Source organism: Danio rerio, chromosome 4 (assembly GCF_049306965.1).
Source record: "Danio rerio strain Tuebingen ecotype United States chromosome 4, GRCz12tu, whole genome shotgun sequence".
Classification (NCBI taxonomy): Eukaryota; Metazoa; Chordata; class Actinopteri; order Cypriniformes; family Danionidae; genus Danio; species Danio rerio.
Window position 1 is genome coordinate 74,998,747 of NC_133179.1, and position 22,688 is coordinate 75,021,434.

The 22,688-nt window shown below is 42.8% G+C and overlaps 1 protein-coding gene across 2 annotated transcripts in view; it reads left to right on the forward strand.

Annotated features, from left to right (window-relative positions):
* Window positions 1–4,765: 4,765 nt before the first annotated feature.
* si:cabz01015815.1 overlaps window positions 4,766–22,688 on the forward strand; it is a 29,131-nt gene continuing 11,208 nt past the window's right edge. The window contains exons 1-6 of one of the 2 annotated variants that reach the window (XM_073948162.1): window positions 4,766–4,807; window positions 17,805–17,916; window positions 18,090–18,197; window positions 19,789–20,693; window positions 22,110–22,194; window positions 22,466–22,661. In XM_073948162.1, the coding sequence (XP_073804263.1) occupies window positions 22,481–22,661 (181 nt within the window). In that variant the 5' untranslated portion in view covers window positions 4,766–4,807; window positions 17,805–17,916; window positions 18,090–18,197; ... (1 more) ...; window positions 22,110–22,194; window positions 22,466–22,480. The remainder of the gene's footprint in view (window positions 4,808–17,804; window positions 17,917–18,089; window positions 18,198–19,788; window positions 20,694–22,109; window positions 22,195–22,465; window positions 22,662–22,688) is intronic. The other variant, XM_073948161.1, reaches the window with a different exon arrangement.

Sequence of the window (22,688 nt, forward strand, 5' to 3'; positions counted from 1 at the left end):
CTTAATGTTCTTGCTATTTTTTGTAAGGCAAAATCACCTTTGATTATGTAGGTAAGGTGTCTCTTAGTTTTTTTTTTAAAGCATGCTTCTCAGTAATTAGTAATAGGCAATATGTACATTTCATCCACAGCTAATGTGTGCAACACATGACCCAATATTTTATAATATTTGTATGCAGTAATTTCTTTTTGGTTAAATGTTAAATTTAGGTAATCTAATTCTGGTCTCTGTGAGATTCAGTATGGCCCCTTTCGATCAAATGCAGAGTGCTGTTGGGCTATGGGGGTAGCCATGTTCGATTTTGGAGTGCCACTATCTAGCCTTGCGAAAAAAGAAGCACCTGCCTGTACCTTACTAGCAATGCTCGTATCTTGATTGGATTGTTCAAGTGTGCATGCTAAAGGTTCTGCAGGATTTTGGCTCTCCTTGACTAAACTTGCTTACTCTTGCCTTATGTATACCACTTAGACAAATCTTGGTACTAAGAGTACAAGTTCATGACAAACTCTCCTAAGATGGTCTCTTTAAACACCTTGACCTTTGATTCAGAATTCTGCTTAACTTGGCTCAACAGAGTCCTACAAATGTGCTCAAGAGTGTTAAGGCTTGGGTTTTTTCACTGTGGGAGGGGTAAATATACTGTACTCATAGATGAAAATACAGGCAATGAGGAGAGAGTACAATCTTCTGTTTCAGAATTTTTGTATTACATCACAGTGCTGTGCAAATATATGACAGCGTAGCATTGACAAAGCACAACTCTCGAATCTTCAGATGTCGAAAATACCAGTATAAGAACTTTTTATTAATATATTTTAGTGGTTCTTAATCTTAATTAGATAGGTCAGTGGAGTGGAGACAGGACATGCATGAGGCTGAGAGAGCTGGGAAGGATCGTCAAAAGACCTGAAGCCAGGAATCGAACTCTGGTCACCATGAGCATTTCGGTACCAAATGTCAATGCTCTTAACCACTAGGCCAGGGACCACCAAACTTGTTCCTGGAGGTTCGGTGTCCTGCAGATTTTAGCTCCAACCCTAATCAAACACACCTGAATAAGCTAATCAAGGTCTTACTAGGTATACTTGAAACACCCAAACAGGTGTGTTGAGACAAGTTGGAGCTAAACCCTGCAAGCCACCAGACCTCCAGGAACGAGATTGCTGACCCCTGCACTAGGTTATTGGTGCAAGAAGCATATCAAAACCTCATGGTGCCCCTGGGTAACAAGCCTACGAGTGCCTCCAGTTTTTTGTAAAATGGCTAGGGTTAACATAAAGTTACTTAGCTGCTGGCGCCCTAGTAGTGACCATGTAAGTTTTTGGATTTCGATTTTTTTCCATATGTGATTATCTTTTTTTGGCATTTAGTCTATATGGGTAAAGTTCGACAGCTTTTTTTCCTCAAGAAAAGTAGTTCTTTTAATCTTCTTGGTTTAAGTCAGGGGTCACCTAATTTGGTCCTGGAAGGATGGTGTCATGCAGAGTTTAGCTTCAACCCTAATCAAACACCCCTGAAGGAGCTAATCAAAGTCTTAATAGGTATACTTGTAGGTTCCATACTGGTGTGTTGAGGCAGGTTAAACTAAACACTGCCGGACCAAGTCTGGTGATCCTTGGTTTAAGGTAACAATCACTTTTGAGTTAGGAAACCTCCTTGAAGACATTGATTAAGTGTTTTGTCTTTCTCTTCTCAGACCTGATGCCACTGAAAAGGGAGATTCAAGAATATCTGATTGAGAACCATAACGACTTCATACCTACAGAAAGTGAATTCATTTGCTCGCAGACTATGATGAGCTCACAAAAGGCTGCTCAAACAACAAAGACCGCACATCCTCTCAAATGCGACCAGTGCGGGAGAGGTTTTACTAAAAAGGGACACCTCAGAAACCACATGAGGACTCACAATGGAGAGAGCTCTTTCACCTGCCAACAGTGTGGAAAAGGTTTCACTCAAAAGTCAAACCTCAGAAACCACATCAAAATTCATATCGCGAAAAACGCTTTGACCTGCCAACAGTGTGGCAAATCTTTCAGTAATAAAGACTACCTTAAACGACACATGAGAGTTCACACTATAGAGACTTCTCACACGTGCCCTCAATGCGGAAAGAGTTTTGCAGACGAATCGATATGTATCGCCCACATGAGCAGTCACACTGGAGAAAAACCATTTGTGTGTGATCAGTGTGGGAAGAGCTACACAAGTCGGAGTAACCTTAAATACCACATGAATGTTCATGCAAATGAGAACAGTTTTATGTGCCATCACTGCGGAGTGCGTTTCAGAAGAAGCGCTCAACTGAAGACTCATGTAGAAACCCACATCGAACTGGTGCCTTTAATGTGTCGTCAGTGTGGAAAAACGTTCTCAACAAAAGAAAACCTCGAAGTTCACATGAGAAACCACTCTAAGGAAAGACCTTACACCTGTCAACAGTGCGGGAAGCGTTTCATCCGGAATGCAAGTCTTAAAGAGCACATGATAATTCACACTGGAGAGAAGCCACACATCTGCCAACATTGCGGGAAAAGCTTCTTTCGAAAAGCATACCTTGATATCCACATAAGGGTTCACACCGGAGAAAAACCGTACACCTGCCAAGATTGTGGAAAGAGTTTCATCCGGAAAGCACACCTTAATACCCACGCGAAAGTTCACAGTGGGGAGAAACCTTACAGTTGTGAACTTTGCGGGAAGACCTCCTATCGGAAAGAAGACATTAAAAGGCACATGAGAGTTCACACCGGAGAGAGGCCTTATCGCTGCTCCAAGTGTGGAAAGGGCTTCACATGTACAAGAAGCTTAAGGAGGCACACAAAAATCCACCTACTGTAGAAAACAGGCAGAAGTCTAATAATCATGGATACCCTCAGCAGAGAGAGAACTCTTTCATGGAACGCAAAGGAAAAGTGTCCCTCTAAACCAGGCATGTCCAAACTCGGTCATGGAGCACCGGTGTCCTGCAAAGTTTAGTTCCAACCCCAATCAAACACACCTGGGCTAGCTAATCAAGCTCTTACTAGGCTTTCTAAAAACACCCTTGCAGGTGTGTTGAGGCAAGTTGGAGCTAAAATCTGCAGGACACTGGCCCTCCAGCACCAAGTTTGGACACCCCTGCTCTAAACAAAAGAATCTCATGCACCAAAGGAACCTGAAAAGCATTCATTCAATCATTTTTCTTCTTATTAGTCCCTTATTTATTAGGGGTCGCCACAGCAGAATGAAGCATCAATTATTCAGGCATCTGTTTTACACAGTGGATGCCCTGCCGGCCGCAACCCAGTTCTGGGAAACACCCATACACTCTCAGATTTCCCAACACATTCATACACTATGGCCTACGACTGTCGGGGAAATCGGAGCACTCGAAGGAAACCCATGACAACAATGGAAGAACATACATACTCCACACAGGAATGACTCAAACCAGCGACCTTCCTGCTGTGAGGCACTGAACCACCGTGCAACCCACATCAAAACATTATAGAAGTTTAAACAATTTCAGAAATATACTGCTGATCTACCCTCTTCATCAGTGTATCACTCCGCCCGCAGAGAGTACCACACAGAAGACTAGAGTCACTATAGATTGACAATTACCGCCGCTGTTAGACCACAATGTATATTTGATACTTTTTAGGCGGTAATGTAGTTGCTTAGACTGTAAATATGCCGTTTATTTACAGGTACAGCGTCTATTATAAAATGTGTTTAGAAGATTTTGGAAGTGGGACTTCTAGCATGCCGGTGTCCTACCTTGTCAGATTATCCTACCTCCCATTCAAAAGGTAGGTAGCACATTTTGATGATGCAATATGCTACCCATCTGATTTTGCCACCAGTGTAGATTTAATGTGGAGTAGTGTGATATGAAGCTATAATGTCACCCTGACCCCCCAACCTCACAGCCATTCAAATACAGTGTTGGGCGCATGATCTGATGGGTGGGATACAACGTCAGGACACCGCAGACACTTATTGAAGATTTGGATGTGTGTCTGTACAGTAGTCTGTTGTGTAGTGTAATGTGTTTAGGCTATATCTAAAGGCAGTGTTTGGTCACTTATCTGTTATTTACTCTAGAGCAAATAGATTTCACTGCAATGTTAAGTTTAACAGCTTACACTTGAAAACTTGGTCGTTGCTCTGTAGACTGATTTACGTAGCATCTTTAAATTATTGTGTTAGTGTTATTGTGCATTTAGTGACATTTGATATGAACTGCAGTGATATTTAATAATAAAAATGCTTTGTATTACAAACTGCAGCATTGAGTGTGATTGGCAGGAGGAATGTGAAGGGAGCAAACTATTTCCTCAGGACATTTTAAACTACAGCTGAAACAGGGTTGGACTAAAATAAATTGAAGTTTACTGGAAAATAAATACTAAATAACACAAATTTAAGTGTTTAAAAATAGACAACAAAATACAGCAGCCATGTGTAACATGTATTACATGTCTGAAAAGCTCCAGAAGTGTATATTTCTGTTGCACTATATATATATATATATATATATATATATATATATATATATATATATATATATATATTATTTAAAAACTGACATGCATTAACAGAATTGTTTTCTTAGGCTGTTCTAAAACACATAAAAAACCATTCATGTTCACAAATATTGAAGACGCACCCTACTGTCAGGAGAATCTCATGAATATTCATGTCAGCGCCACTAATATTTCAGGATATACCTGTAGATCACACAGGCGTGTTTTAGTGAAGTGAAAGAGTGAAAGAGCTCAGATTGTGTTCCTGCTGCACAAGAGCGTCTGTACTTCTGCAAGTAAGTTTAATATTTCTACTTTTACGCTGATTTGTGGAGATGATGAAGGGGTTTTATATGTGTGAGTGTGATTTAAATGTCTGATCCTGAAGATCAAATCCTCAAACTTTGATTAAACAAACTTTTGATTTTTGTCAAAACAGTCATTTAAACTTAAACTTAAAACTTTAATTTTAATTCCTTGAAAATGTTTGTACTCTTCTATATCAGGGTGACTTGATCATTTCAGATCATTCAGCACAAAACTAAATTTTAAACATTAGGAGTTTCGAACTCGAAAGTAAAGTTAAACCAGATGTTCCAGTTGAACAGGAAGAAACTGCTGAAAAACAACAAGCTGCTGTTTCTTATACAATCTGCATTTAACCCTTAACTGCCAGCTTGACGCGCTTTTAGTACTAACTAAATAAATACATAAAAAGTTATGACAAAATATTTAATCTTATTTTATTGGTCTGCTTTGAGTATTCTTAAAGAGATCTCTCAGATTTAATCTCAAATACCCGTTTTACCTTCCTCAAATATTCTATTAACACACTTGTGCTCAGAGAAACAGTATGAATATTTTCAGCTGCAGTGGTTTGGGTGTTGTTTTGATGACTCGTCCACAGTTATTAATATTTCAGGATATACCTGCAGTAGTGTTGTCAAAAATATAGGTATTTCAAAATGCATCGATACTGGATTATCTAAAACAATACAGTTTTGCTTTTGGTTGGTATTGATAGCGGCTTTGGTCTCTTGAGGGTTGATACACACTGCACATGAGCACAGTCTATCAGTCCTACAATGTAATCTGATGAATGGCTGAAGGGTAAATGCCTGTAAGCCTTTTCTAGTGCTTCTGGAATCTTTGTTTTAAGTGACAATTGAATTTAGACTATTTCTGATTATAAACAGGTCACATTTGTCGTGTATGAATTAATTTAGAGTTTTGATTTATATCTGCTCCTATACTCTTCAATTATACATTCAAATTAGAATCAAACGCCACTTAAAGTTTCATGTCCCGGGTTTACGTGTTTCTCCCAGACTTGATCTCAATGTTCTGAAGTTAGTCAGAGGATGCAGAGGTAACTAATACCTCACAAGTTGGTTGCCTCCTGCTCACTTGCACTAAAAGTGTAGTTCATTTAGTTATTTCCACACAACTTGCTACTCTTAGTGATTAAACAGAAATTATAAGGTCTTCACGCTGCTGTGCTTCCTGCTCCATACAGTCATATGAGCTTAAAAACCTATTAAATCATGTAAAGTAACAAATTACAAATACTCAAAATACTGTAATTGAGTATTTTCCTCAAAATATTGTAATTTATTAAGTTGTTTTATAATTGTGTATTGTACTTTACCTTGAGTACATGTTTATTGCAGTATCGGTACTTTTACTCCACTACTGTCATCTAACCTGCAGTCACTACATTATTTTCTTTTGTCTATGGAGATTAGAGAAGTCAGTCCTGTGATTCCTGACCAGTCAAATCACACATAGAAGGTGAATCAGATCATAATGAACTACCTCAAGACATGGAGATTTATAATTGCAAAAAACTGTTTGAAAGCATTAATCATGTCCAAGAAGATGTCCAAAATTTACAAGCATTGACCCACTGTTTAGATGCAGGTCACTGATAAGAAAATGACGGATGTTTACTGTATGATGAAACTGGCCTTAAACACCCAGCAGGCACCCCAGGTGAAAAAAATATATAATTAAATGCAATTAAAATACACTTAAAAACCCACAAATACATTTTTAGTACATTGTTATTTTTTGTGTTAAATAAAAGTTTGATGGTTTTACACTATAAATATACTAGTTAAAAGTATGTTTATACTTCAGTAGGACTTTAGTACACTTGACAAAAGTATACTAAATACCAGTAATACTTAAATATATGTTTAGTGTACTACAGTAAAGTACACTCCAGAAAAAAACATCCAAAAGACTTTTTATTAGTGTGTTTTTCAAAAGTGTGCTTTAAACACTAGTACACTAGCATTTAAACATGAGTTGATTTTTAGTACACTGTTGACATACTAATCCTAAGTTTAAAATAAGTTAATATATAAAACATCTATTAGTAATGTATTGTAGTAGAAGTACATTTTCCCAAAAGTTGTACTTGAGTACACTTAATGTGAATGCAATATTATCACTAACACTTAAATAGATTTTGAGTGTGGTCATTTTAAGTTTATATTAAATTGACTTTATTAGAAATCTATTAGTAATGTATTGTAGTAGAAGTACATTTTCCCAAAATACTTTTAATACAGTATTTAGCACACTTTTTTTTTTTTACAATTTGTATATTCTTTTAATATAATACTATTATACTTTAAATTAGTCATAAATATATTTAAATGTTTAAAATTAGGGTTCAAGTGTATTTCTAGTTGTAACTAAACATTTTTTAAAGTACAGATATAGTATGTTAGAAGCACATTTTAATTTAATTTCAGGGTGTCTCAAAATAGCACAGTTGAGTGAACTTAGATGGTATTAAGCTTATCTTAACATATACTTAATACTATCTTTTAGTACATTAAGTACAAAATTAGTGTGTGAAAATAGAGCACTTTTAGTACATTACTGAAAAGTGTACTAAGTATACTTAAATAAAGTGCATTTTAGTGCACTTTTTTTTTTTTACCTGGGACAAGACATAAACATGTCGTCAGATTGATGTTGTACTCCCAATGTTGTAGGAACATTGCATTTTGTTTCCACCTCTGGATCCAGTTCTCTCACACATCCTCCAGAACATTTCCCTAACCATAGTGCTGGCCCTAACACACATCATAAACACTTTACTCCACTCTGGCACATTCCCAACCATCTCTAAGCAGGCCTGGGTAACCTCATTGCTCAACCAGGTTCTATATCATCATTTCTGCTTTTACTGGACCCGTCTGCTGCTTTGGATATAGTGAATCATCAGATTCTCCATCAGGTCTTCAGTGAGCCCAACTGAAGTGTACCACCTCTCATTACCTCTCTGCATTGGTTACCATAAGAGGATTGTGTCAAGTTCAAATCACTGATGCTCTCTTACAAAAGCCACTGGCACTGCATCCTCTTACCTCCACCTGCTGCTGAAGGTCTACAAACCATCCAGTGGCCTTTGATTAGTGAGTGAGCACTTCCTTGTGGTACCATCACAAAGAGGCTATAAGTCACTTTATAAAACCTCTTCCTTCAATATTCCCACACAGACTGCAGATTTACTGGTATTAAAACAACAAGTGAAAACCAATCTCTTCCAAAATCACCTGAACAAAAAATAAGGGCCCCCTTTTCTTTCCCCACTTCACCACACATCAACCCCAAAACATGATCAATTTTGAGTGTGCCTCACACAGGTGAGTGGGCTGCACAAACCACCTATAGAAAACAGTCTTTTTATCCCTCTGACACTTTATCAAACACTTGCACCAGTTTAGCAAATTTGCACCAGACATGTTCCTGCAATAACTCCATATAAATACATGCATTTAAGACGTGGTGAGAGGGCTTGACAAACCATCTGTAGAATCACTCCTCTCTTAAAAAAAAAAAAAACTCCAAACTCTAACTAGCGCTTACTTCTTTAAGCACTAACAGTTCCTTTGTATAATTATCACTCTTGTTATGTTTTGCCTCTTCTTGTTGAATCGCTGAATGCCTCGTTAATTGTAAGTAACTTTAGACAAAAGGGTCTGCTTAATGTACTGTAAATGTATGCTACTTGCACATAAAACTGATAGGCTCTGCTAATGTTTTTACTCATCTTCTCAACTAGATTATTGTCTGAAAGACATTTATAACGGTTACTTCCACTGCTGTATTTTGACAGATTTGCAAAGGCTTTAGTTCTTTTCATTGTCGGCTGGTATTAGCTTCAGTTTTGCCACTTGTGTGGAGCAACACTTGTGGTGTCTGTGCTCTGAAAGGCTGGAAGACAGCAATAGTGAGACGGACTTATGGCCTGTTGGCATAGATAACATTTACATGAAGTTTATTTATTAACTAATTTTGCGAGGATCACATGCTTATGATTGTTCACGGCTGGTCCTGCACCAGCTTATCATTGACTCACCAATCAGATGATTCCTAACTCACTATAAATAACCAGCTTTTCTTAACTCAGTATCTTCATCTTGAAGAATCCCCCTACCCACCCCTACTCCTCCTCCTTTCCAGATGAGTGACAGCGCAGTGATCAGCACTGTTGCCTCATAGCAAGAATGTCTCTGGTTAAAGTCCTTACTAAACCAGTTGACATTTTTGCCCAGACTTTGCTCATTCTCCCCGTGCTCGTGCGGGTTTTCTCCGGTTTCTCCAGCTTCCTCATACAGTCCAAAGTCATGCAGTCTTAAGTAAATTGAACATACTAAATTGATACCACAGCCAAGCTCAGGGGAGTTCATCAAGATCTAACTAAGCTCAAACTCCCCTCTCGTCCTGCAAATGGGAGGGAGCCCAAGGCTCAAGGATCTCATAGGTTCAGAGCTCTCTCCTGGGACAGCATGCCAAACAAGCTGTATTATCAATCATCAGCTAAGTGTAAACTCTTGGAAATGATGAGGAGTTTTTTGTGTGTAAGTGGGATTTAAACGGCTGTCTGATCCTGAAGTTGTCAGCCTCAAATACCATTTAAACATAATGTCAAAAGTATACTTTTTAATCCCTTGAAAATATCTGCACTTTTCTAAATTAGTCTTTCAGATCATTCAGTGAAAAATATAAGTCTTAATATAGAGAGTCTCAAACTTAAAAATTAAGTTAAACCAGTCCTTCCAGTTGATCAGAAAGAAACCCTGCCAAAAAACAACAAGCTGATGTTCCTTACAGAAACTGCATTTAACCCTTAACTGACAGCTGACTTTAGTAATAACTCAATTGTTACAGCAAATTCCTTGTTGATTTCGCTGTCCCCAGCAGGTAATGTTTTTAGACGCAGGACACTTGCTTGAATTTTGATCCATTTTTATTCTTGCTTCCAAAACATGTTCCATAACAAACAACTTACAATAAAATTCTCAATGTCCTCCAATTGAGCTTTGAAAACTGTCTCTCCCCACTGGCATGCTTCTTGCTGATTAGGTTCAGCTGATATTGGCTTTCCTACAGTGCAGTGACTAGTATGCCCCATAGGTGGCAGCACAACAGCTGGCAAAAAGTAGGCCAAAAATAATACAAAATAAAATAAATTAAATACATTACTTTCTTTCTAATTCAGGGCTCCGACATCTATAACTAACTAATTAAAACAAAATAAATTGGCTAAACTTTAAGTTATGTTGACAATATACAGTTAAAGTCTGAATTATTAACCACCCTTTATTTATTTTTTCTTTTTGAAATATTCTCCATGTGATGTTGAACAGATTGAGCAAATGTTTACAGTATGTTTGATAATGTTTTTTTCTTCTGGAGAAAGTCTTATTAGTTTTATTTCGGCTAGAATAAAAGCAGTTTTTAATTTTTTATAAACCATTTTAAGGTCAATATTATTAACTCCTTTAAGCTGTATTTGTTTCTGATAGTCTACAGAACAAACCACTGTCAAACAATAACTTGCCTAATTACCCTAACCTGCCTAGTTAACCTAATTAACCTAGTTAATCTTTTAAATGTCACTTTAAGCTGTATAGAAGTGTCTTGGTAAAATATATAGCCAAATGTTATTTACTGTCATCATGGCAAAGATAACATAAATCAGTTATTAGAGATGAGTTATTAAAACTGTTATGATTAGAAATGTGTTGAAGAAATCTGCTCTCCGTTAAACTGAAATTGTGGGAAAAAAAAAACAGTGAGGCGAATAATTCTGACTTCAACTGTATATCATTTTATTTTATAGGTCCAATACAGCTTTATGTACTCTTTATAGACCTCTCAGATTTAATCTTATATACTTTTTCATTCTAAAAACTATTCCATTAACACACTTTTGCTCAGTGAAACTACTAAGATATCTTCAGCTCCAGTGGTTTGTGTGTTGCCTACAGTCAGGTGAATCTCATGAATCACACCACCACACGGTGGAGCCAATAATATTTCAGGATATACCTGTAGATCACACAGGTGTGTTTTAGTGAAGTGAAAGAGTGAAAGAGCTCAGATTGTGTTCCTGCTGCACAAAAGCGTCTGTACTTCTGCATGTGAGTTTAACACTTCTACATTACGCTGATTTGTGGAGATGATGAAGGATTTATATGTGTGAGTGTGATTTAAATGTCTGATCCTGAAGATCAAATCCTCAAACACAGATTAAACACGGTTTCAAAACAGTCATTTAAACTTTGTGTCAACCAAATGTTATTCCCATGAAAATGTTTGTGCTCTATATCAGGGTGACTTGATCATTTCAGATTATTCAGTAAAAAATATACCTCTTAAATTAGAGTGTCTTAAACTCAAAAGTAAAGTTAAACCAGACTTTCGAGTTCAACAGGAAGAAACTCTGCTGAAAAACAAGCTGACGTTCCTTACACTGTATTTAACACTTAGTTGTCAGCTGACATTTTAGTACATAATAACTAAATAATAATATCATTAATGGGCTAAAGCTGAGGTTCCCCTTCGGTTGGGGAACTTCAGTGCCATAGAGTGGATTGATTGAAATCCACGAAATGGGAGGATTCGGTTCAGAAGCCGCTTGTCTGAAAGAGTATTGAACGGGCCAATGAATGCAATGAATTGGCAGCGTGAGCTTGCGCAGGTGTACTTCATTGCCAATTATCCCAGCATATAAACACACCTGGAGCGAGCAGACGCCATCCTTTTCGCTTCAGAGACTTTCTGATTGAGTCGATGAGGGTTCCTCCTGCTGTGACCAGCGATTCTGAGCGAACAAGAGCATTCTCCCGGTCCAGAGTGTGTACACGCAGCGGCAGACGGTCGAGCTGGGTTTCTCCCTTGCCTGGCGTTCTTTGGGTAAGGTCCTCCAGAGCGGTGCGTATAAAGTTGCAAACTTCACAGAAAGAGCAACACAGTCGTGCACCACGTCCTTTTCAGGACGGCGCTCCGACTGTGCGTTTCTGGATGCGGTGGTTTCCTGTCCTCGGATGATGGGCACAGGCACTGCGTTACATGTCTGGGGGGTCCAGCATGTTAATGCGCTGCTCGCAGGCAGTTCATGTCGTCATTGCGATGCCATGACTGTTGCGCAGTAAAGATCGCGGCTAGCCTTTGCAAAAGGGCGAACCACCCCAGTTGTCCCCTGCTCTGCAGCGGGCACTCGGGCAGATCTGAGGGTTTCAGCGAGAGATAATCCGTCACCCACGGGCCCGCGGACCTCCCGCTCCTGTAAGCGCTCCATCCAAGCTTCGGGTGGGGAAAGCAATCCGTCTAACAGATGGTAGCCCTTACGCCCGATGACACCGGAGACCAGACGTCCACCGCGGCATCTGAGGGTGGGCTTTCATTGTCCGATGATGATCCAGACCCGCTCGCCCCCTTTGGGCTGGTGAGCGCTGTCACTACGGATCCTGAAACGGACATGTTAGCCGTGCTTTCCCGGGCTGCTTCGGGCTTGGAGGCTTGGAGAAGGTTTATCCCCCAGCTCCGCGGCCGGACCGACTAGAGGGGCGTTTCCTTCTTCCCGGAGGTGCACAGTAGGCTCACGCGGTCTTGTAAAGCACTTTTTTCTGCTCCTGCTGCGTGTCCCTCCACCCTCACCACTCTTGACGGTGGAACAGCCAGGGGTTATGTGGCGATTCCTCAGGTTGAGTGCACAATGGCGGTCAATCCGCGCGGCGCCTCTTCTTGGCGGGGTCCGCCTCGTCTCCCATCCAAAGCCTGTAAGTTATCTGCCTCCCTCGGAGCTAGAGCTTACATAGCTGCGGGCCAGGCTGCTTCCGCCTTGCATGCGATAGCCACCTACCAGCGCTACCTAGCGCAGGCGCTGGCCGAGCTGCACGAGGGTGGGTCCAACCCAGGCTTACGAGCTTCGCACCGCCGCTGACTTAGCTCTTCGGACTACTGAGTCCGCTGCGTGTGCGTTGGGGAGGACGATGTCCACATTAGTGATCCAGGAGCGCCACCACTAGCTGATATGCGCGAAGTCGACAAAGTCCGCTTTCTTGACTTTCCCCATATCCCAAGCCATGTTTGGCGACACCGTCTGTGAATTCACCCAGGAATTCAAGGCGGTGAGAGAGCAGTTGATGGGTGATGTCTTATCGGCGGTCCGTAGCCCGCTCCGCCCGCCGTGCCATTCATACCTGCTCCTCGCCGAAGGCGCCCGCCTACGAGAGCTGCTCCGCCCCCGCACACGCCTCTGGTGAAGCGAGCACGTCGGGCACCTCGGAAGCAGGCAGCCCCCCTGCCCAGAACGCCGCTAAGTCTGGCAACGGACCGCGAAGCGTCCCTGGGACAGGCCATCTGGAGAAGAGGGAACTTGCTCTTTCCCCGCTGGAGGGCGGTGCCCCATTTCCAACGGCACTTTTTACTGCCATGAAAACGTTATGAAAGGGCACTTTTCACTTCCCCAGATGTGACAGCCCGAAATCTGCCAGTCTGGGACGCTATGCTTTCCAGCTTACAGATTCAGTGCGTTTCGCCAGTGGCTCACGAGCGCTGGGAGGACGGTCTCCTTTCTCCCACCCCTCGAGCCTCCCCTCCGGAGCTCGGGTGCGGAATGAGAGCTTTTCCGTGGGACCCGCGCTTCCCGGATCAGCACACCCACTCCGCGCTGCCCCACTGCTGGTATGTCAGCGATTGTAGCGATGAGTCCATTAGCGAGAGCTTTGCCTGCCTGGTTAGCGCGGGCCAGCTCTTCACGGTGGCTCATACGCACAATCAGACTCGACTATGCGATTCAGTTCGCGAAACGGCCCCCCAACTCACGGGTGTGTATTCACCAGGGTCAGCCCCCTGTCTGCCCCAGTCTTCCGAGAGGAGATTGCTGTCCTCCTGGCGAAGGATGCAATCGAGCCGCTCCCTCCAGCCGAGATGGAGAGCGGGTTTTACAGCCCACACTTCATCGTGCCCAAAAAGCGCGGTGGGTCAACGCCAATCCTAGATCTGCGCGTTTTGAACCGCTGTCTGCTCAAGCTGCCGTTCAGAATGCTCACGCAGAAGCACATCCTCCGGTGCGTTCGTCCTCTGGGTTGGTCTGCAGCATTAGACCTGATGGACGCGTATTTCCATGTCTCCACTTTTCCTCGCCACCGTCAGTTTCTGCGGTTTGCGTTGAAGGTCGAGCTTGGCAATACAAAGCCCTCCCCTTCGGGCTCTCTCTGTCTCCGCGGGTCCTCACCAAGCCCGCGGTGGGTGCCTTAGCGCCCCTTCGGCTCGCGGGCATCAATGCGCCCTCGGCCCTTGGAGCGACCCCTCGTTCCTACAGGCCTGGGTGTCTCTAGAACAGGCGTCCAGTCTTGTTGTCGTTTCAGCAGACGCTTCCAACACGGGCTGGGGGGCTGTGCGTTGCGGGCATGCGGCTGCGGACCTGTGGAAAGGTACCCAGTTGCATTGGCATATCGCCTGGAGCTGTTGGCAGTGTTCCTCGCTCTCCACCGTTTTTTTCCGGTGCTGGAGCGGCAACACGTGCTGGTCAGGACGGACAGTACGGCGGCGGTGGCGTATATCAGCCGTATGGGGGGTATGCGCTCTCGCCGCATGTCTCAGCTCGCCCACCGTCTGCTCCTCTGGAGTCATCCGCGGCTGAAATCGCTGCACGCCATTCATATTCAGGCAAGCTCAACCGTGCAGCCTTGCGTCCTGGAGAATGGAGACTCCACCCCGAGTCTGTTCAGCTGATATGGGCGAGATTCGGGGAAGCCCAGATCAATCTGTTGCTTCCCCCAAGATCGCTCATTGCCAGTTGTTCTTTCCCTGACCGAGTGCTCTTGGCACGGATGCACTGGCTTACAGCTGGCCTCGGGGCATGCGCAAATACGCGTTTCCCCCAGTGAGCCTGCTCGCGCAGTTACTGTGCAAGGTCAGGGAGGACGAGGAACAGGTTGCTGGTTGCGCCCCTCTGGCTCAACCGGACCTGGATGTCAGAGCTCTCCCTCGCGATAGCCCTCCCCTGGCAGTCCCTTCGAGAGAGCACCTACTCTCTCAGGGACAGGGCACCATCTGGCACCCTCGCCGATCTTTGGAGGTCATTAGACGCGAGGAAGACTTAGGTAACCTCCGATTGCGGTGGCTAATACCGTCACTCGGGCTAGAGCCCCCTCCCTGAGCGCGCCTATGCCCTGAAGTGGAGTCTATTCACTGAATGGTGTGTCTCTCGCAGAGAAGACCCCCGTAATTTGCCAGATCAGCGTTGTGCTTCTTTACGCCGAGAGAAGCTGGAGAGCAGGCTGTTGGCCTCCACACTCAAGGTTACGTGGCTGCCATCTCCGCTCTCATGACGCTGTGGCTGGCAGCACCGTGGGAACGCATAACCTCATCATCCGGTTCCTCAGGGGCGCTAAGCGAATTAATCCACCTCGCCCCCTCTCATGCCCTCTTAGGATCTCGCCCTCGCTACACAAGCCGCGTCAGATCCTTTCGATCCTCGACTCAGTATCTTTCTGTCCCTGAAGACAGCTCTGCTGGTCGCGTTGATATCGATTAGAGGGTCGGGGACCCGGAGGCATTTTTCGATCAGTGACTCGTGCCTGTAATTGGGCTGGCTTTCTCTCACGTCCTGAGACCCCGCCCGCGATATGTGCCCAAGGTTCCTACCACTCCGTTTTAATACGAGGTAGTGAGCCTGCAAGCGCTGCCCTCGGAGGAGGCAGACCCAGCCCTTCTTTATTGTCCAGTTCGCGTTTTGCGTATTATCCGGACTCACTCAGAGTTTAGATCATCTGAGCAGCTCTTTGTCTGTTATAGCGGTCGGCAGCAGGGAAGTGCCGTACCGAAATAATTTCCCACTAGATTGTGGATGACTTTCTTTCACTATCAGAGCCGAGGTGAGCCGCGTCGCCCCTCTAACAGACATCTGTAGAGCTGCGGGCTGGGTGACACCCAACACATTTGCAAGGTTTTACAGTCTGCGAGTGGAGCCGGTTTTCTCAAGGGTATTAGGTAACCCTTGGTGATTGAGGAAACAATTCGGTAGGGTGTTGAAACACGCTTGCTGTGCCATTCTCCCTAACACGGAGGTACGTGCGCCTTTTTATCTGTCAGTAAAGTTCCCCGTCAGGTGAGCCCTGCAGATTCCTCCGTGGCCCCCAGCACTGACTCAGCGGAGGAGTCACTTGCTGGCCCACTACGTTGTAGGTCTGCCCGCTGGTCAGCCCGCATTTTGGGTATAGGTGCCTGCTATTCGTGATCCCCACTAGGCGATCCCATATGCTTATTCCGCCTCGGTTAAGTCACCCCCCCCTGGGCGGACCCGTGTCTTCCCTCTCCGCTAACCACTCTTTTGCTATGCTTACTCCCCCTTTTTAGGGCTAGTCCATATGTAAATTCTGCCATCTCCGCAGCGTCCTCCCTATCGGGATTGCACGCTTCCCAACATACTGTCGTATTTTCCTAGAATTATCTAGATGCTCACGACTTCCCAAAAAATATTTCTAAATCCGTAAGACTTCTGCCGAAGTAGGATAAATTAGGGCCAGGGACACGTTGGAGGACCGCGCCTCCCATGATGTGGGTGCGTCACGCTTGCTTGACTATCCCCTCATCGGGGGCGTTGGTAAGGTGCAGCCATTATGGTGCTTTTCATACTTCTCCCATTTCGTGGATTTCAATCAATCCACTCTCTGGCACAAGTTCCCCAACCGAAAGGGGAACGTTCGAGGTTACAGAAGTTACCCTTCGTTACCCGAGGAGGGGAACGGAAGTGCCATACTCCGTCGCCATAATGACTGTCCCTTAGCTGTTTGAAAGTCTCTTCAGCTTAAAAGGATGGCATTTGCTTGCTCCAGGTGTGCTTATATGCTGGGATAATTGGCAATGAAGTACACCTGTGCAAGCTCACGCTGCCAATTCATTGCATTCATTGGCCCGTTCAATACTCTTTCAGACAAGCGGCTTCTGAACCGAATCCTCCCATTTCATGGATTTCAATCAATCCACTCTATGGCACTTCCGTTCCCCTCCTTGGGGAACGAAGGGTTACTTCTGTAACCTCGAACGTTATCTTGACATACTATATATATATATATATTTTTTTTTATTTTATAGGTCCAATAAGGCTATTTAGGTTATTTCCAATAATACCTTTTTTATCTTCTTGATTTATATTAACAAACTTGTTCTCAGTGAAACAATATAAATATTTTAAGTGTCAGTTGTTTAGGTTTTATTGAGGACACAACCACAGTCAAGAGGTTCTCACTGTAGAAGTGAAAAGAGAAGTGCAGAATGTTTAACATCTATTTTCTGTCTACTGAAAAGATGTTTTCACTGAATAAAGTCATCACTAATAGTTTGTTATTAGACATTTTCTTCAGAAAACAACCATTTATTATAATAAGATTTTAGAGCCCTCCTATAGCTAGAAACTATCTTTGTATGCAATTCTTCAGACCTCTAATTTAGTGTTTTCCACTTATGTTTAAGGGTTAAAGGGTTTAGAGTGTAAGTATGATTGTTATGCCATGGTGTAGTTTTATTCTCTCTTGATTTGATGAGGGCAACATTATTTAGTGTGTTAGTGAAGATAACATCCATACAGCTACATCAAGGTCATTTGTGTTCATGGGTGCATTTAGAAACACAGAAATATCAGGTAAGTTATTCACAAATTTGTCTTTAGTGGATGGGATGATAGTTCCAGCAGGGTGATAAATCTGTGCAGATCTGCTCATTTCAGGTATATACAGATTATAAAATAAGTGGTAGTTGCCTTATTTGTGGCTTGAAACCAGCTAATTTGAGTGACATGTTTTGGGTGTGCTCTAGACTGGATCATGTCGTGTGCTTTGAATGATGTGAAATAATAAACACTATATAACAGTTCTGTCCCTCATCATGTGGTCAGTTTGAGTGCGATGTTGTTAGTGAAGTGAGCATTGATTGCTATAAAGTGTGCTGTTCTTCATCTCAGTATATTGTCATCTCCAGGTGATGGTCAGCGGCTGATTGTTTCCTGAAAGCTCTGCTAATGTCTGCATTGGTGTTTTAGCTGCAGTATGGCAGAGGAGCGAGTAAAGGACTCTCTCTCAGAGAAACACAGGTATTGACTCTGTTTTTACACCATTATTTCAACATGACAACAGACAGACCTTCAGTCAACTATTAGTCTGTGCTGAATTAAACTGAACAAACTCATATTTGTCTGATAAACTCTTGTAAAGGAGACTGAAGTTTGTCCTGCAGTTTATTCCTCTGGTGTGTTTGTGTGTTCAGTGTGAGATCAGGATCATGTGTGTCCAGCTCTGTGTCTCTGAAGAGTGACTGCTCTAAAAATGGTGTACCTCCAGACCTCAGAGGGAAAACACCATCATCAGTCAAAAGGTATTTAGTGATTTACATTATTGATCACACTTGGACTGTATTGAACATGTTATTGTGAACCAACAATCCAGAAAATAGAGTCATTAGTAAATGAATCAGTTGTTTGGATGAATCAAATGACTCAATGACTTTTGGTGAATTTAGACATTTACAGACAGCTAGTGATGGTTTTAGTTTCTTATTCAGAGTATCTTTTAGACAGGCAAGGGGACAAAACAAGCAATCAATCATAATCAAGAGTAATCCATAAAGAGTAATCCAATATCCAGAAAGGGAACAATAAACACAGAAGATTAAAACACAAACCAGCGAAACACGCTCTGAGTGTACATGAACGAGTAACACACCGCTAATCCACAAGAGTACTCCAGTAAACAGAGCTGATGGCTGATGTTGGAGCGCTGCTTCATGAAGCTTCAATACCTTTGCAGTTTTTTGTTTCAAAGCAGTGAATCAGAGCACATTTCAAATAGACGGAGTCATGTGATTTCAGTAAACGAGGCTTTTTATGAATTTAATGCTTCGAAATGTTTGGAAATTCAATATTTCTCCACCAGGGGGCGAAAACTTGATCTGCATAATATCCACATGAATCACACAAATCCATTCAGTTTGCCCTCCAGAGGTGAATCACCGAACAGGTTTTATAGTTTTACCTGATCTCGGGTCAGTTTAATGGGTTTGTAGATGTTTATTAGACATTTATAAAATGAAAAGAAATAATAGGTAATAGTCTCTTGTTGTCGCAGTGGCGCAGTAGGTAGTGCTGTCGCCTCACAGCAAGAAGGTCGCTGATTCAAGCCTGGGCTGGGTCAGTTGTTTCTGTGTGGAGTTTGCATGTTCCCTCTGCGTTTGTGTGGTTTTCCTCCGGGCGCTCCGGTTTTCCCCATAGTTTAAAAACATGCGGTACAGGGGAATTGGGTATAGGCTAAAATTGTCAGTAGTGTATGAGTGTGTGTGGATGTTTCCCTGAGATAAATTGCGGCTGGAAGGGCATCCGCTGTGTAAAAGTTGTTGATTCATTCCGCTGTGGCGACCCCAGATTAATAAAGGGACTAAGCCGAAAAAGAAAATGAATGATTGAATGAATGAATGAATGACATAAACCCATAACCCATAAACAAGCAAAGGTCGGGCAGGTGATAAACAATCAATGATCCAAATAAACCAAAAAGACCAAACTAACACAGGAAAACCAGTAAACAGTGAAACGCTTGATAAAGTCCATATCATGAAACAATACTCAGCAGTGGATGTCTGTCAAAATTGTTTAAGCCAAGTTTATGTGAATTGTGATGTGGAAAGCATTGGGGTCATGTAGACCAGCGGTGTCAAATTCAGTTCCTGGAGGGCTGCAGCCCTGCAGATTTTCAGATTTCCAACCCTACTTCAACACACTTACCTGTAAGTCTCAAAAAAGCCTGAAGGACTCAATTAGTTTGATCAGGTGTGTTTGAGTTGGAATTAAGTTGTGCAGAGTTGCGGCCCTCTAGGAACTGAGTTTGACAGTGGCTGATATGAGGTGTAGAGTGCCTTCTAGTGTGTCTGGTGCTGACGGTGACACAGTTTAAAATTAATATTGTCATTCTAGGTTTTTTCATTTAGTGAAGTCAAAACATCCTCCATCAAACCTCAGAGAGAAAACACCATCATCTGCCGAAAGGTATTTTGTGCTTTACATTTTGGTCACTAGTGATTGGAACCTTTAAGAACCTCATCATCTGATTTGATTTCCATTCCATGATGATTCTTAACTTAGTTTTTCTATATTATCTGTTGTGCATGTATGTCTTTACAATTTTACATTTCAACCAGGAAACCTAATTTGCTGTGCTTGTGTTTATTAAAAGGAATCTGTAAAGACTCTAGGTATTACCTTTGGGTGCGGAAGGAATTTTAACAGCATATTGAAGTCAGCCACAAAATGAAATAGAAGCACCAGATCATAACCGTCTGTAATTATCTGGTGCTTCTGTGTCTTTGTGGCTGGCTTCAGTATGAATTAATAATTGCAGACTGTTATTCATCTGTCCAAATGAAGCTAAGTCTGCAGGATGCTTATATCACAAAAGTGGTGAGCACTCTAGATCTGAGGATTACAGTGGTGGCCTATCCATTGCCTCTGGGCCCTTGGGCCCCTGGCTCCTCCACAACTTGCCCTATCACATTTGTGCTGGTTTTTCCCCTGGGATGCTTGTGTTTTTACTCATTGACAACAGAGATCAGATGCCCATCACAGCATCAGAGGGTGAGTTTTCATGTTCAGATGACAGACTAAGCTCGCTGCCACCATCTGGGGTGCAATGCGCGGTCACTGATCTAGAGTCAGGCATGATGGCTGTGCTTTCATCATGGCTGCTACTTTGGCAGTAGGGCTGGAGATGGCTTGTCCCCCTAGTCCCACGGTGGGACTGACTAGAGCGGGAGCTGATGTGAGATAAATTCTTCCAGACCCCCGTCCCCATCTTCCAAGGAGCAAACAGGGAACTCAACCAGGTATGTTTTTACCTCACGCTCTTCTACCCTCACCTCACTCGATGGTGGTACAAAGCTTTTGCCTAGATGGTAGGCACCGCCACCTGGAGGATAAGCTGAGATCCTCGGGTGGGTTATCTGAGTTTCTCACAGCCAGAGCCCACACTGCTGTGGGCCATGCCTCTTTGGCTCTGCGCCATGGTACCACAGCACCACAGTAGGCCGACGATATTCTCATGACCACCAAATCGGCTGTCAGAGCCCTGGGGAAGATGATGGCCACACAGTGGTCCAAGATCACCACCCTTGCCTTACCCTGGTAGATATATGTCCTGCTGAGAAATTATTATAAATTATTAGAAAATTATATATTAGGAATTATAAATATTAGAAATTAGCCTGGAGTAATGAGGCACAAGACGCAAGCTCAACCATGCAAGTTGACGTGCTCTCCCAGCAGCTCACACTCTTGGGAGAATAGAAACTCCACCCCAGCATGGTCCAGGTAATACGAGTGCACTTCAGGGAAGCCCAGGTCATCCTGCTTACTTCTCGCGAGTCTGCTCATCGGCAGTTGCTTTTTTCCCTGCTCTGTACAGATGCTCTCCGCTGACCCCGAGGCTTAAGCAGTATGCATTTTTCCCTCAGTGATCCTGCTCACACAGACCCTGTGAAAGGTCAGGGAGAAAGAGCAGAAGGTCTTGCTTGTTGCGCCTCCGAGGTTCAACCTGACCTTGTTGTTTCTGAACTCACACCCCTCGCGATGACCCCTCCTTGACTAATTCCCAAGGAATCACTTCCTTTCTCAGAGATGGGGCAACCTCTGGGGAAACAATCCCATATCCGTCATTCAGTCATGAGCATTTCCCCTTTTCAGGCAGATTTGTGTCTTCTCTACCCGCTAACCAACTTATCATATGAAGCGCATATACTTACTGTCACCAGGTCTCCCCGTTGGGTAGCAAGTCACCTTCGTACCACCCTTCCTCATATTTTACAAATCTTTTGACTACAGTTAGCTAGGTAAAAAGTTAACAATCGACAACCTAAATTCTAAACTCTTCCCATACTCTGGTAATTATAGGCATACCTTTAGAAGGTTGCACTTTTGGTGATATTGTGTGATCATGCTGTGCTTGGCAAACTTCACACTTCACACCAAATACACAACGGGCTCAGCTGCTGTGGTGTTTTCCACACACTCTACCAATAGCATCTCTTCTAGACCCAAGTCAATGTTCCCGACCTGATGGGGAACGTCCTGGTTATGTCTGAAATTTATCCGCTCAATTTAATACGTGACAGAGGGATGGACTAATTGCACAAGTTCACTGTCCAGACTGTCTTCTTATCATGAGGTCTACAGAACATTTAGTATTTTAATGTCTTTCATATGTATCTGTATTTGTTTGCCTCACTAATTTTATTTGTTAACAGTTTTGAACATGAGTCACCAGATTTAAAAAACAAGACTCACAGAAGCCGAAAGAGTTTCACAGACAATCTCCTGAAGATCTTCCAGGTGGGATGTTTTTTTAATTCCTATTATAACACAGATTAGACCGGCAATACATGTCTATGCATTAATTCCAAATTACACATTGAACCTTATTTTAGCCAAGCAATCTTTGATTGGACGTCGTTTAGTCTTCAATTAAATGCAAATCAGAATTGAGCACTTTCAGACATTAAATATAATATATATTTTTTAAGTATTAAATTGTTTTTTTTTATTTAGAACTGTAAGTTATTAAATATATTTGTGAAATATCGTTCTTCTTTTTTAAATATAGAATCTTGAGAGCAAAATGATCGAATTTCTGAAGAAAGAAATGCAAACGTTTAGGAAAATCTTACAAGAAGAAAACAGACAAGAGTTTGTGAAGGACTTTAATGACAACAGAAGCATTATCACAGAAGCAGCTCTTGATCTCACACTCTTCTTCCTGAGAGAGATGAAGCAAGATCAAGCTGCTGATACCCTTGAGGGTAAGCGAATCATAGGTATCTGTCAGA